This window comes from Canis aureus, chromosome X (genome assembly GCF_053574225.1).
Source record: "Canis aureus isolate CA01 chromosome X, VMU_Caureus_v.1.0, whole genome shotgun sequence".
In the NCBI taxonomy this organism is placed as follows: domain Eukaryota; kingdom Metazoa; phylum Chordata; class Mammalia; order Carnivora; family Canidae; genus Canis; species Canis aureus.
Window position 1 is genome coordinate 13,333,367 of NC_135649.1, and position 14,101 is coordinate 13,347,467.

The window sequence follows — 14,101 nt, forward strand, 5'->3', positions numbered from 1 at the left end:
AGGGGAACTGAGTGGGAAAATTAGAGGAAGACAAACCATGAGAGACTCCTAACTCTGGGCAACAAAGGGGTCCAAAAGGGGAGGTGGGTAGGGGGATGGGGTAACTGGGTGATGGGCGCTGAGGAGAGCACTTGATGGGATGAGCAAATACTATATATGGGTGTTAATACTATATATGGGCAAATCGAACTTAAATAAAAACAAGTGTAAAAAAAAAAGAAAATCAAGGACCACTTCAGTTTACAGAGTGTTAAAAATGGCATATGAGAACTTTTGGAATCTTCAAAATCTTACAAGGGAAAGGGCCAGAGATACCTGGCTGGCTTAGTTGGTAGAGCATGTGACTCTTGATCTCAGGGTCATGAGTTCAAGCCCCATGTTGGGCATGGAGACTACTTTAGAAAAAAGGAAGCATCTAATCCAAACCCCTCATTCCACTCTCGGAGGAAAAGTAAGATACAGAGAGAGGAAGGGGCTTTGTCCAAAATCACGCAACAAGGGAACCAGGCCCTCCTAGGTCAGTGCAGAGGAAAGAATCCCTCATTTGGAGAGAGATCAAATCTTCAAGTTTGTCACTGTGTGTGTCACCTTAGACAGCTGGTAGGATTAAACAGACACAATAACATCTATAAAGGTTGTGTACAGTGTCCGCCTATAGTAAGTTTCAATAAATGGTCACCATCATTACAATTTCCTGGGACCTTTGGCAAACCCATCTTTGCATGTGTATGACATAAGCCAAGAGATTTTTTTTTAAAGATTTTATTTATTTATTTATGAGAGACACACACACACAGAGGCAGAGACATAGGTAGAGGGAGAAGCAGGCTCCTTGCGGGGAGCCGGACGTGGGACTCGATCCCGGGACTCCAGGATCAGGCCCTGGGCTGAAGGCAGCGCCAAACCACTGAGCCACCCGGGCTGCCCCAAGCCAAGAGATTAACTTGAACACTGGGAAAAGTGAGATGTCCCTGCTGGTGACATCAGTCATCAAACTGCTTTGCTATGACTTTCAATGTGAAGTCCACCTGTAGGGCTGATGAACAAAATATGAGATTCTTCTAACTTCTAAGAATGAAAGGAAATAAGCATTGCCATGAGAGATTAGTGTGCACTGTCTGAGAAGCTCATGCTAGCATATTGGTTTACCTATTTAATCCTGAATCGGACTCAGTGTCGATTTTAATGTTTCTAATTAGTGCATCTTGGGAACTGGCAATGTCTCTCTCCAGCCCTCCCCTGGGGAAACAACCTAGATGTAGGGTCCCTCCTCATTCTTTCTCTGCCATTTGTCACTGTTTATTAAGACATCTGGCCATCATTAGGGACTTTACTTAAATACAAGAGGAAATAATAACATGTTTCTCAATACAATAACAATAACACTGTATGCTGTGCAATCCAATACAATCGCTACCAAAGTATAAGCAAATTGTAGTTTGGTGAAAAGACAAATGGACATGGGTCAAGAGGAATCCTTTCCTTGCATGATTTTGCCAACAAGATCCACCATTTTGGACAAGTCCCTTGATCTTTCTAAGACTATTTCCTTGTCTTGTACATTTTAAATAAGTTTGCCCACATCTGTGCTGCATGGCTCACGAGGTTGCTATGATGATGATGAGAATCTAAGATTTACTGAGTCCCATGACTATGTACCAGACACTGAAATCAATATATATTTACATAATCTTGTTTATTTTCCACAATCACTTCAAGGGGTAAGTATCATCAATTCCTATTTTTATAGATGAAACTGAAGCTCAAAGAAGCTTAACTTCTATTAAGGGCCAGGGACAGGATTCAAACCCAGCTCTGGGCTCCTAACCATTCCTCTGTGCTGCACTTTTATCGCTACCTGTCAGAGCCCTACCTAGTCTCTCAGCTAGAATTTTACTAGGAATCAACCAAGTCTTATGCTAGATATTTCTTCAAATCCAACAGTACAGACTAACCGCAGAATTAGTCTTAATCTGAACTGAAGTCTCTAGTTTACTTACGTATTTTTTTAAAGATTCTATTTATTTATTCATGAGAGAGACAGAGACATAGGCAGAAGGAAAAGCAGGCTCCATGCAGGGAGCCCGCCCGATGTGGGACTTGATCCCGCACCCTGGGATCACAACCTGAGCGGAAGGCAGATGCTCAACTGCTGAGCCACCCAGGCGTCCCTCTAGTTTACTTATTTAAAAATGACTTTTGTAGGGGCACTTGGGTGTCTCAGTTAAGCATCTGCCTTCTGCTCAGGTCACAGTCCCAGGGTCCTGGGATAGAGCCCAGCACTGGGCTCCCTGCTCTGTGGGGAGTCTGCTTCTCCCTAACCCTCTGCCTCTGCCTTTGCCTCTGCCTCTCCCCTGGCTTTTGCACGCAAGCTCTCTCTCTCTCACTCACTCACTCTCTCTCAAACAGATAAATAAAACCTCTAAAAAATAAAAATTAAATTAAATGGTTTTCGAATTCTCTAAGTCTTTTTAGAAGTCATTATGAGAAAGGATAAGATGTTAATCTCTGCAGGTGATAAGTACTACTATTCATTTTTTTTAATTTGGCTTGGACAATTGTGCCTATTTCTGAGACCTTGGAAAAAATATAAAAGCCATGAAATCTGAACAAGACTTCTCTCCTAATACAACACGACTCCTGATGCAATCTATAGAAAGAATACACGTTCCGTTGAACTTGCAAAGAAAAAAAAAATTAAAACATTTTAAGCAAAAATAAAAGATTTAAGATCCATATAACACTAATTGTATATTTTTAACAGCAAGTATGTCTCTATTATAAAGGATATTTTATGTTATCTCAGAATTAAAACACAAGAGGCCCCTCTGTCACAAACCAAAGCCCCCATCATCTCAGTGAGTGCTCTCTAGAGAGCCTTGACAGGAACAATCTCAAGTGACAGTGCCAAATGTGGGAGACCATGATGCAGAATTGGAACCATGGAGTAATTAGTTCATTTTTTTTCTTTCATTCAAAAAGGACTTTCTCAAGGACTATGATTCATTCCACAAACATCTGTGCAAAGCCATGTAAGGGGTAAGAAAAGTGGCATGGTTCCCTCTCCCTCCACACTAGAGGAATTTTCAATCCTGTTTCAGGAGAATAAGAAAGCCTAGCTGAAAAACAAGACAACTCTTAATTGCGCTTGCTCTGTGCTAAAACCAATGCCAGGTGCTTTCAACTGTATTATCTCATTGAATCTCCACCCAAACTCAGTGAAAAAGGCCTGACTACCCACCCCTTTAGAATGAGAAAACTGAGGTTCATGGAGATTAGTAAACTTGCCCACTATAGTTAATAACACTGTATAGCATATTTGAAAATTGCTAAGAGAGTAGATCTTAAAAGTCCTCATCACAAGAAAAAAGATGTGTAACTATGTGTGGTGATGGATGTTAACTAGATTTATCATGGCGATCATTTTGCAATATAAACAAAAACCGAATCATTATGCTATAGACATGAAACTAATATAATGTTATATGTCAATCATACCCCAATTAAAAAAAAAAAAAAACTTGCCCAAACCATACAGACAGTATAAACAGGCTCTATTTCATATCAACATCCTGAGAAAAGTTTCTTTATATTCTTGTCCTGAACATATTGTCCCCCTCCAAAGCTGCGGTTAAAGCTTCAGGTATCTTTGCTGCCAGTTATGGTACTCCCTCAGATTTCAATCCAACTGCCCAGAACATAACATACTTGATTACTCCTTCCTAAATGAAAGCTAAATGCTGTAATACATAAAACCAGACCCAACAAAATACTCATGCAGCCCTCAGTCTAGACAACTTCCAGGTTATTGATATGCAACCACACATTGCTGACCTCTGCTACTAAACCTCACCTTTTGAAGGTGGCAATTTCCCCCAGCTTCTGTAAAATTCTTTCTGAAAACAGGCACTATTCACATGCAACAGATAAGAGGAACAGTCTCACACTTGCATTGTAAGACTTTAGCCTCTATTGTAGGAACCCACAGGTAGAGAGAATCAAGGGATTTCATTGCCAAGAAAGAGTCCCTTCTTCAGGCTGCCAAGGATGTAGCAAGTCTGTGCTCTTTGGCAAAAATGCTTTTGGTAAGTCTTCTGACATCCCTCTGAACAAAGCAGCAGAAAAAGTTAATGCTCAAAAGCAAAAGGCAAATACACTAATGTACTCGATATCAAAAAATTATGGTAGGAAGCCGTCAGACGGAAGCAACATCAACAAGGAACTTATGCAGAAAACGGGCATAAGAACCATTTTGGTAACATTTTTTTGTAATTGCTCTATAGAAATTCTTTGAATAGCCATCCTAGTGGCTCTACTCTTGTCCATTCCTTCCTTCTATGCTGGCAGACTATCTATCTCTAAGTGGTTTAAAGGATAAAAGGAATGACATTCCTCAGAGATAAGTCCAGTTATTGTGTTATTTTATGTAAGTGATTTTGTAGTCATGTAAAAATATTTTTTTTATTTTATAGTGAATGAATCAATTATCTTTAATTGAACTTTTCAAAATGATTCTAAGTCCTCTTACGAGCACAACTCTAAACAGTATGTTCCCAGGCCAACCCTATAGGATTCCACTATTGTTTAATTCTCCAAGGAATTTACATAGAGGTTTATAAAGATCAGACACACAAATACTCTAATTTGAAAAGAAGCAAAGCCTTCCCGGCGGCCTGTAACTCTATTTTGATGTTTCTAGAACATGCATCCAAAAGCTTAGTAAGACTCTCTGGTCTTACTGCCAAATATTTTCCTCATATTATTACTGCATGTATGTTGAAGGTTTTATTTTGCAGCAAACCCTACAAACGAGATTTTTTTTTTCTTTTTGCAGGCCAGATAATTTCACCAACTGGTGAAGACTTTGTAATTATTTAAATGAAATTATATCTAATGACACCAAACCAATGGGGTTAGGAAATTTCAAAATCCATATTTTTAAAAAACAAAGATGTATAAACCAAATCGTGGTCTAAAAGGCACAGAAAAATTATCTGGAGATGGATTTAGCTCTGTGAACAATTAGAAACAATACTGAAAGCTGCTCATTTATGTCCCTCCCCTGTCATCACCTCGTCTGGGTTTTTCAATAATGAACTAAGAAATATAGGGGAAAAAAACAAAGCAGGGTTTTCAATATGGTTTTTCTCTGGGGAACAATAAAAACATTAAACTTTATACATTTAAGTGTCTGTGCACCGAATGGTAGCCTTTTCATGGGAGTCCAGCTTGGGTTTTGTCTGGGTGGGGAAGGGGGAGGGAGTCTGTGAATACCCTCAGAGTCATTTAAAATATATAGTATTAGCTAATTGATGAGAGGACTAAAAACAATAGTAAGTAGGCAGCCTGGCTGTGTGCCAGGAGCAAAGCTTTATGTTGAAAGCGAGTTTACATTAGAGGCCTGTTTTTCCCCTTTCCTTATATGAAATGAACAGCTGTAATTGAAAAGCAAGGAGCTCTATGGTTTATAGAAATAGGTGTTGTGAAGAGCCTTGGCCGTCTAATTTTCTTCCTATTGCAGGGCAGGCTTCCATTGTCTGTTTTTTAGAGCTAATTTCTTTTCTGATCAAAAGGCCCACGTCGTTGAAAAGGTAGTAATGACTATTCATTTGGCTGAAGCCTCCATTCTCCAGACTGCAAGCTTTATTTAGAAATGGCTATTTCTTTCTAAAAGGAAAAGCTCATTTATGTCCTCTATAATGTCAATTAAAGTAGAATATATTTTAATTATTTATCCTGAGGAGAAACCTTTTAGGAACTTAATTTAGTATGCCTATGCTATGCAGACACTACAATATGTGAATGTGGAATGATATCTAGGCACATGGGTTTTATTTTATTTTACCACTAATGAATAGTTTATTTGCAACTAATTAACAAGTTAAATCGGCACAATTAGTGTCGGATTTCTTTAATAATATAACTCATAAAGGGATAGCCATTGGAACTAGAAAATAAGGTTGGTTGTTGGCTTTGTAAAGAAACCATTCCACAAAAGGGGCAGTTTTTTCCCATTAGAAAGGGTTATTGGGACGTTCTTCCCGTTGCTTTTTCGCGTGAAAGCTGGGCTGTGCTGGGGGAGGAAATATGTTCAGAAACAAGGGGAGACGGTGTTAATTACACAAACATCACGTTGGAAAAGCCTCGGGGTCGTAACCCGGCGACGCTTTTCCGGAGAAATGGAATTGGGGTGACGGCGGCCTGGGCGCCCAAGCGCCCGCGCGGCCAGGCCTCCCGACAGACCTCGCTCGGTCGCCCCGTCTGGCCGCGGGCCCGCGCTGAGGACAGGCGACCTCCATACCTGGCAAGCGGCGGCGCGCTAGCTGTCCCCGGGCCGCGTCCTCCGCCCGGCTCTCGGTCGCGAGCAGCGGCCCCGGAGCCTCGAACAGCCGCCGCTCTGAGACGGCGGCGCCGGGGGCACGCGGGGGCCCGGCGGGGCGCCGCTCGGCTGGCGCGGCTCGGCGCGGCCGCGGGAAAGCGCGCGCGCCCGGGGAACGCGCGTGGCCCCTGCGAGCGGGGCGCGCCACGCCGGCGACCCCGTGGAGGCCGGGCCGGCCGCGGAGGACCTCGCGAGGGCGGCTCCCGCGCGGCGCACAGTAGGCGCGCCACGGAGGTCGAGCGAGAGGAGGAGAGGTGGCGGCCCGAAGAGCGGGCCGAGGAGAGGACGGAACTGCGCGCGTCGAAGTCCGCAGCTCTCCAGTCTCTCCGAAGAAAATGCGAAAGGAGAAAAGAAAGAAAGAAAAAGAGAAAAAAGGGGGGAGGGGAGAACGGGCTGGACGCCGCCTCGAGATCTACAACGTTCTCCAGAACGCTCGCCCGCGCCCCCAGCCCGCCGTCATCCTGCGCCCCCAGCGGTCGGGGCCGATGCTCGCGCCGGGAGGTCCCGGGAGGCGACGGGCGCCCTTCCCCGGGAGCGCTGCCAGGCCTGGTGCACCCGTGCGCCCCGCTGGCGGAATGAGCGCGTGGAGTTCCTCGGCCAACCTTGCGCGCGGATAACGAGTTTTAGCTGGTTTTCCCCGCCCTGGCTTCCGGCGGGCCGCCTCGCCGCTGCAGCCACGGAAGGAAGCGGGAAAGGAGACAGGCCCAGTGGGAGGGCAGGCCTGGCCGCAGGGTGCCGGGCTCCCGGAGGCTGCGCGGCGGGGGTACGGTCCCGCGGCTGGAAGGGCCGAGCGCTCTCGGAGAGGTGGGGGGGGCGCGGGGGGGCGCGGCAAAGAGGTCGACTGCAGTGACCCGGAAGACCCTCTGGAAGCGGGACCCCGTTCCCGGGCAGGGCCTTCCTTCCTCTGGGGGGACGGCAGCCTTCAGGCTGTAAGGTCGGAGAGAGGGCGCTGAAGGCAAAGGTTGTCAAAGTCCTTGTAGTTGCTTCCGCACCTAAGGAAAGGACAGCTGGTCATTATCTTCACACCCTGCGAGGGTGCAAAGGGTCTTTGCACCTGGGGCGCCAACCGGTGGGCCAGGAGGAGTCCCGGTGTGTCTACAAAGTACAGCTCAACGAACCAAGTAAAGCAAATTCGGAAACTCGCTTTTAAAAAGTTCACCCTCCCTCCCCAAAATAGCTACACCAAAGAGCAACAGAATACGGTTGTACTGCACCCAGGAGACATTTTCGTACCTCCAGGACTATGTCGCCACACACCTCGGTAGCTCCCAATAAAACCTTTCCTTAGAGAGCGTCAACTAGGTTATTGTTTGCAACCTACTCACCAGCCTAGAATCTTCAGTTCCTTCCCAGACCTGTATGAACAAGTGTTTCATTGGAAGCTGCGGAGCAGGGAGTGCAGTACTGCGGTTGGCGGAGGAGGAACCAACTGAATGCTTTGAGAACTAGAAGGTGCTGGAGAGGTCTCTTCCATCTCCTTGGAGTGCCGGTGACCTTTTCCAACCTTTTATAAGCGATGGTTCTACGACAGCCCCCAGCCTCTGATTTCTTGATCAAGGCCCTCAATCTGGCCTAAATACACAATCTTGGCTAGGAGCCAGAGTAAATAGTCAAGGGATGTTCTGAAGGAAGAAAGAGGATAAGCAAACCTTTTTCTTTTTTTCTTTTCTTTTTTTCTGGAAAGCTAAGCGTGTCTAAGGGTCGGCGGGATAAGTTTTTCTGCACTTACTCGAAACCGGACCGCTCCCTGGGCTCTGCTGCACTTGAAAAAAGGCGATTGATAGCTCAACCCGATTGCCAGGGCTTGGCCCCCAGAGCGGGTACCGGACACACCCCCACCCCTTCCCGAGATGTATGCATAGGGCATCTCTTCCAAGAGTTGGGTCCTGATTGAGCCAGAGGCCCGGAAAAAGGTCCCCCAGGAGCTGAGAAGGAATCATCGCCTCCCCCCGCCCCACCCCCGCGAGTGATGGGACAGCCCCGCTCCTACTCCACCCCACCGGTAGCTCTAGGGCCCAACTGCTCAAGTATGCTTTGCAGGCAGGAGGTCCTCGGGACACCTGATTTCTGCCAAAGCTCAAAACCAGAAGACGGGGAGAGTATGAGCGCACTCTTCACCCGGGCCCCGCCAGGCCATGACGCTAGAGCCCGGGGACCCCGAGTGTTGTGATAAGCAGCCCTCTAAGGATAAGCACCACGTCTGCCCGGCCGCAAAATCGGCTGCCTCTCCTTCTAGGGTTGGGGCGACCTCGAAGCCCTGGAGGGCAGGAAGGGGCGCCTCTAGGTGAAGTTTCCAACCGAAGCCAACAAACGGCGCTGTTGCCACGCCCTGGGTCTTGGGAGCCCCAGCCCCAGGCCCAGTCGGAGGGAGCCTGAGCTCTCTTGGGAGGGCAGGGGGAGTGGGGAGGGGGTGCTTGGCCCGGTTCCCAGCCCGCCATCCGGGGCTCTGTGTGCCGCCACGGGTTCCCGGAGGCCCCAGAGGGCAAGAGAGCTGCCGAACGCGCTCTCCTCTCCGGAAGAGGTTGGAAAGAACTGGCCCTGGATCCCGCTGTGTCCCTTGCTTTCCTCGTCCCGTGCAGAGTTCAAGTCAGAGACACAGATTCCGGCTCCGCTGGCCCTGCCTCCCCGCGGCCCCCGCCTGAATCGAGGCCCCCTGGGCCCAGTACCTGCCGCGACACCCCTCCCGACCCCCGGCAGGCTCGCGCCGCCCGGCGGGGGCCTGGAGGACCGGTTTCCCTCCAGCCTCTCCCCGCCTCCCCAGCCTGCAGTGGTAACCTCGGCCGACTACCGAAGTGGTAGGGTGCGTTGAGGACGTTTCCTCGGAACTGTTTTGAAGGAAATCCGGCTTGACTCCTGCTTGGGGCTGTGCAGACCACCCCAGAGCCACCAGGCACAGAGACCGTTTTCATCACGGCCTCCGAGGGAAGGCGGGACTGTGGGAGAAAATGTCCAGGCACAATACTGGCCGAGGGACGCCTGCTTGTAACGTGAAAATGAGCTCACCTAAGTCGCGGGCTAGTCGTGATCAAATGACAAACAGCTGGGGGCAGTGACCAGCCCCCTAGATCATCTGCTGCGGGGAGGAGTACAGACAGACCCATGCACCGCATCCCTCGTCCTGGGAAATATGCAGCCCAGGCGCTGTCACCACAACGGCTTACTTGGGTCCTAAAACTTGGAAAGAATCCTGACATCTGTCAGGCTACTGGACGCCAGGCCGCGCGTCGGTTGGGTAGTTTCCTAAAACGCGCTTCACTTAGCAACAGCCTCGGAGGCCCAGAGAACCCGAGAGGGCATCTGGGGAAGGCGGCAGGCAGGCAGGGTTACCTCACATTGACTGATTTGGGAGAAGGTGGGTTTGCCTGGGAAAAATGGACTTTGTCAGCTAGTTTGGCCAAAAAACAAGTGCAGGTGGAGATCGCCAAATCATTCCGTCTCCTAAGACACGTCTTCCAGTCTGTGTCAGCTTAAGTGTGCACACTGGTGCGCGCGCCCACGCGTGCGCGCGCCCACACATACGGCACATACACAGAACCATTCCAGATAGTTTACTTTAAAAACCCGAAATCGTACATCCATTCCAACGACTGCAGCCCCTGACTGCGGACATTTGCTTCCTTCCGGCCAGAAAAGCAAGAGAACGTAGCCCAGGTGGAACCCAAGCTTAAGGGGCTGGTTTAGAGACCCCAAATTTCCAGGAGATGATGCCGGCTGGGAGCCAGGATCCTAGTGCCAGCCTCCGTCCATCCCAGAGGGGGCTAGCCTGCTCTACGCCACCACCCCCCCAAGTCACAACGGCATACTTTTAAATTCGTGCAGTAAAGGGGGGAGGGGAGGTCCCAGCGTGCAGGTGCCCCAGGATCGCCTTGGTTTTGCATTAGCGCTAAAAACTGGGGGGTCTGTATTTTTTTTTCCACACTTAGGATTTACGCTTTTCTTTTGGTTCCCCATCTTTCCACGAGGCTGGGGGTAGGGGACCACACTGCGCGGACACCCTATTTCAGTCTCTGCCACTTCTGCCTGGCTGGCTACTCCTTCCCACCCTCGCCTCCGGGAGTTTCAAACGCTGTGCCACTCGCTTAGACTGGCGAAGGCGATTGTCCGGGTTCCCTCTCCCCGCGGCCGGAGTTCCCGAGACACTAGTCTTTGGCAGACAACATGACATGCGAATGGGTGTCCCGCTCCGAGTCTCGAGGCTCTGGCCAGGATGGCTGTAAAACAAAAAAGGAGAGGGACGGAATCCGTTAGCAGAGCCTGCTCCCCGGGGAGGCGGCGCGGCTGCGCAGCGAGAGCAGCGCTCAGTGGTCCCGGCAGGTGCGCGGCCAGTGGAGGGGGCCCTGCGGTCCGCCCCGAGGACGGCCTCGGCTCCTCTCCGGCCACCGTCCCCCCCCCCCCAACCTCCAAGAAACTTTTCTTTCACTTGGAGAGGCTCCGTGTTGCCATGAAAACGGATTTTCCAAGGGGCCCGACCCTCCCCCTCAGGGGCATCGGACTGGAAAAACCGAAATGGCCAGAGAGCAGAGACAAAAAGGGGCCGCCAAGCGGGGGCCTGGAGCGAGAGAGCCGAGGCCGGCTCACCCCCTCCGCCCCCCACACACTCCCCGCACCACCGCGCGTGAGCGCCTCCGCACGGCTCGGGCAGCGGGCGGCGGACTGCTCGCCTTCGCTCCAGCCTGCGGAGAGCCTCACAGCCCCCGTGCGCGCCGCCGTTCCGGGGCCTGTCTCCGGGGCCCGGGGCCCCGACCCCGGCTCGGTCCTGGCGCCCCGGCCCGCGGCTTGCTGGGACCGGGGCCGACTCCAGGGAGGGCTTCGCGGAGCCGCAACCCGGGACGCCTCCGTTGCGTCCCGAGTCCCCCAGCTCGCCTGGGTGACTGGCGATGCCGCTGGCCCTAGCGCTGGCAGCAGAAGCGGTCGGAGGACCTCCGCGCAGACAGCGGGATGCTTTGCAGGGTGGCCCCGGGGCCAGGCACCGCTCAGTCCTGATGCGGCTGCAAAGTTGTTTTCTGAACCCCGTGGGCGCCTCCTCCCCACCCCCCGTCCTGCTCGCGCGCCCCCTCCCCCCTCCGTCACCTCCTCGAGTTTCGTTCTTTCAAACTTTTTGAGACCCTAATTGGTGGTCTCTGAGCGGCTCTCCAGGACTCCCGCCTCCTGAATAACTCTCATCACGTCACCGGGCCCAAGAGGGGCGTGGGGGTGAACGAAAGGGCTCCCCGAACTTTTTTTTTCCAGTGGGGCCGAACGGGGACTCCGTGATGATTGGCCAGGGCGCATCACTGTGAGCCTGTCAATCACGGGGCCTCCCGGTGGCGAGGGGCGGACCGAGTCCCAACCCCGGGGGATCCGAGCAGGTATATAAGGGACCCGGCGAGCGCCCGGCCAGACTGCGAATGCGGCCAGCTCGAGACGTCGCATCAGGTGCGAGTGGCCTGCGGGTTCCTGGCGACTTGGCGCGGAGCACTTTGGCCAGCCTGCCCTTCCCGCCTGACCCGCTGGCCCGCCGGCCCCCGAGCGCCCCTCCGACGGAGTCCCCAGGCCTTTTCACCGTGGCCGCTCCAGCCCCGGGAGCGCCTTCTCCTCCCGCCACTCTGGCGCACCTTCTTCCCGCCCCGGCCATGTACAGCCTGCTGGAGACCGAGCTCAAGAACCCCGTGGGGCCACCCACCCCAGCGGCCGGCGCAGGCGGCCCCGCAGCCGCCGGCGGCGCAGGCAAGAGCAGCGCGACCGCAGCCGGCGGCGCGACCGCAGGCGGCGGCAACGGCGGGGGCTCGAGCGGCGGGGGCGGGGGCAGCGACCAGGACCGCGTGAAGCGACCCATGAACGCCTTCATGGTGTGGTCCCGGGGGCAGCGGCGCAAGATGGCCCTGGAGAACCCCAAGATGCACAACTCCGAGATCAGCAAGCGCTTGGGCGCCGACTGGAAACTGCTGACCGACGCCGAGAAGCGGCCGTTCATCGACGAGGCCAAGCGACTGCGCGCCGTGCACATGAAAGAGTACCCGGACTACAAGTACCGGCCGCGCCGCAAGACCAAGACGCTGCTCAAGAAGGACAAGTACTCGCTGCCCGGAGGCCTGCTGCCCCCGGGCGCCGCCGCCGCCGCGGCCGCCGCGGCCGCCGCCGCCGCCGCCAGCAGCCCGGTGGGCGTGGGCCAGCGCCTGGACACGTACACACACGTGAACGGCTGGGCCAACGGCGCGTACTCGCTGGTGCAGGAGCAGCTGGGCTACGCGCAGCCCGCTACCATGAGCAGCCCGCCGCCGCCGCCCGCGCTGCCGCAGATGCACCGCTACGACATGGCCGGCCTGCAGTACAGCCCCATGATGCCGCCCGGCGCCCAGAGCTACATGAACGCCGCCGCCGCCGCCGCCGCCGCCTCGGGCTACGGGGGCATGGCGCCCTCGGCCGCCGCCGCCGCGGCCGCCGCCTACGGGCAGCAGCCCGCCACCGCCGCCGCCGCGGCCGCCGCCGCCGCCGCCATGAGCCTGGGCCCCATGGGCACGGTGGTGAAGACCGAACCCAGCTCGCCGCCGCCCGCCATCACATCGCACTCGCAGCGCGCGTGCCTCGGCGACCTGCGCGACATGATCAGCATGTACCTGCCACCCGGCGGGGACGCGGCCGACGCCGCCTCGCCGCTGCCCGGCGGCCGCCTGCACAGCGTACACCAGCACTACCAGGGCGCGGGGACTGCCGTCAACGGAACCGTGCCGCTGACCCACATCTGAGCGCCCGCCTGCGCGCGCCGCCCCTCCGCCCCCATCCCGCCCCGCACCCCCGAGTTGGGACGCCTTGTTGTTTAGCTTTGCTTGCCTGAGACTGTTGCCTTGTACCGATGATGGGGAGGACAGAAAGTTTTGCCGTAGCTGTCGGGTTTTGTACAAAAGCAAAAAGAAGTCCGGAGCAGCGGAAATGGGACTTTCTAGAGCTCGCCTACCCCCTCGCCGCTGCCCCTCCCTCCCCTTTTGTAGGCTGGGAATCGCTGTGATGTTTGCAAAGAAAAAGCAGCCCCCCTCCTCCTCCTCCTCCTCCTCCTCCTCCTCCTCCTCCTCCTGGGTTCCTGGGTTTTTCTGTTGCATTTGAAAATGTTGTCGCGTTAGTTTACTGTTAGCCGAGGAGTGAGTGAATAGGAGAAACGTACTCTCGGGTGAGGCTGGCCTGAGAACTGCAACGCCTCCTCCCCCCGTCGCGTTGCACGGCTTTTCCTTGTGGGTTTTGGGGGGGCTGACCGCGCGCAGTGGCGCGGCGGCTCAGGCCAATGTTAATTTATAGCCAGGTGTGCGTGTGTCTCCCGCCTCGCCGCCCCTGGCCGCGGGACCGCTTCTGTCCAGTCCGCATTTAGGCTGTTGAGTTGGTGACTTCTGCCGTGATCTGTTTGATATTTCGTCGCGCTAATGTATTCGGATTTCGTTTGGGTGGTTGGGGAAGGGGCTATTTTGTTTCAGGTTTTTCAAGGTTTTACTCTTAATTCCTAAATGAGAGATCAATAAATTTTATAACCAACGTGATGGAGTCTTGGTAATTTTGCGGGCCTGGAACTATGTGCGGGTTGGGGAGGGGACCGCCACCAACTCGGTCTTAGAGCCTCGGTCCCGTCCCGGGGCGGGGGGAGGGGGGCGGGTGGTGGCGAGCGTGATCTGGAATGCTTTCTGACTCCTGGTAATCCCAAACACTCCAGCTCCCAGTCTTTTCTACGTAAACTCCAAGGAGCAAACGGTCGGTCCT

At 53.4% G+C, this 14,101-nt stretch overlaps 1 protein-coding gene and 1 non-coding gene across 2 annotated transcripts; both read left to right on the forward strand.

Moving 5' to 3' along the window:
• The first annotated feature begins 313 nt into the window (after nt 1-313).
• TRNAK-CUU (transfer RNA lysine (anticodon CUU)) lies at nt 314-386 on the forward strand. Its single transcript has one exon. It is a non-coding gene; the product is annotated as a tRNA-Lys (tRNA).
• Nucleotides 387-11,766: 11,380 nt separating this feature from the next.
• SOX3 (SRY-box transcription factor 3) lies at nt 11,767-13,879 on the forward strand. Its single transcript, XM_077887646.1, has one exon. It carries the CDS (start codon nt 11,767-11,769, stop codon nt 13,102-13,104), a length of 1,338 nt encoding a protein of 445 aa, XP_077743772.1. The 3' UTR covers nt 13,105-13,879.
• Nucleotides 13,880-14,101: the final 222 nt, after the last annotated feature.

Excerpts from the sequence above, each read along its gene's own strand:
- SOX3 (XM_077887646.1), top strand. The coding sequence starts at position 11,767 with ATGCGGCCAGCTCGAGACGTCGCATCAGGTGCGAGTGGCCTGCGGGTT.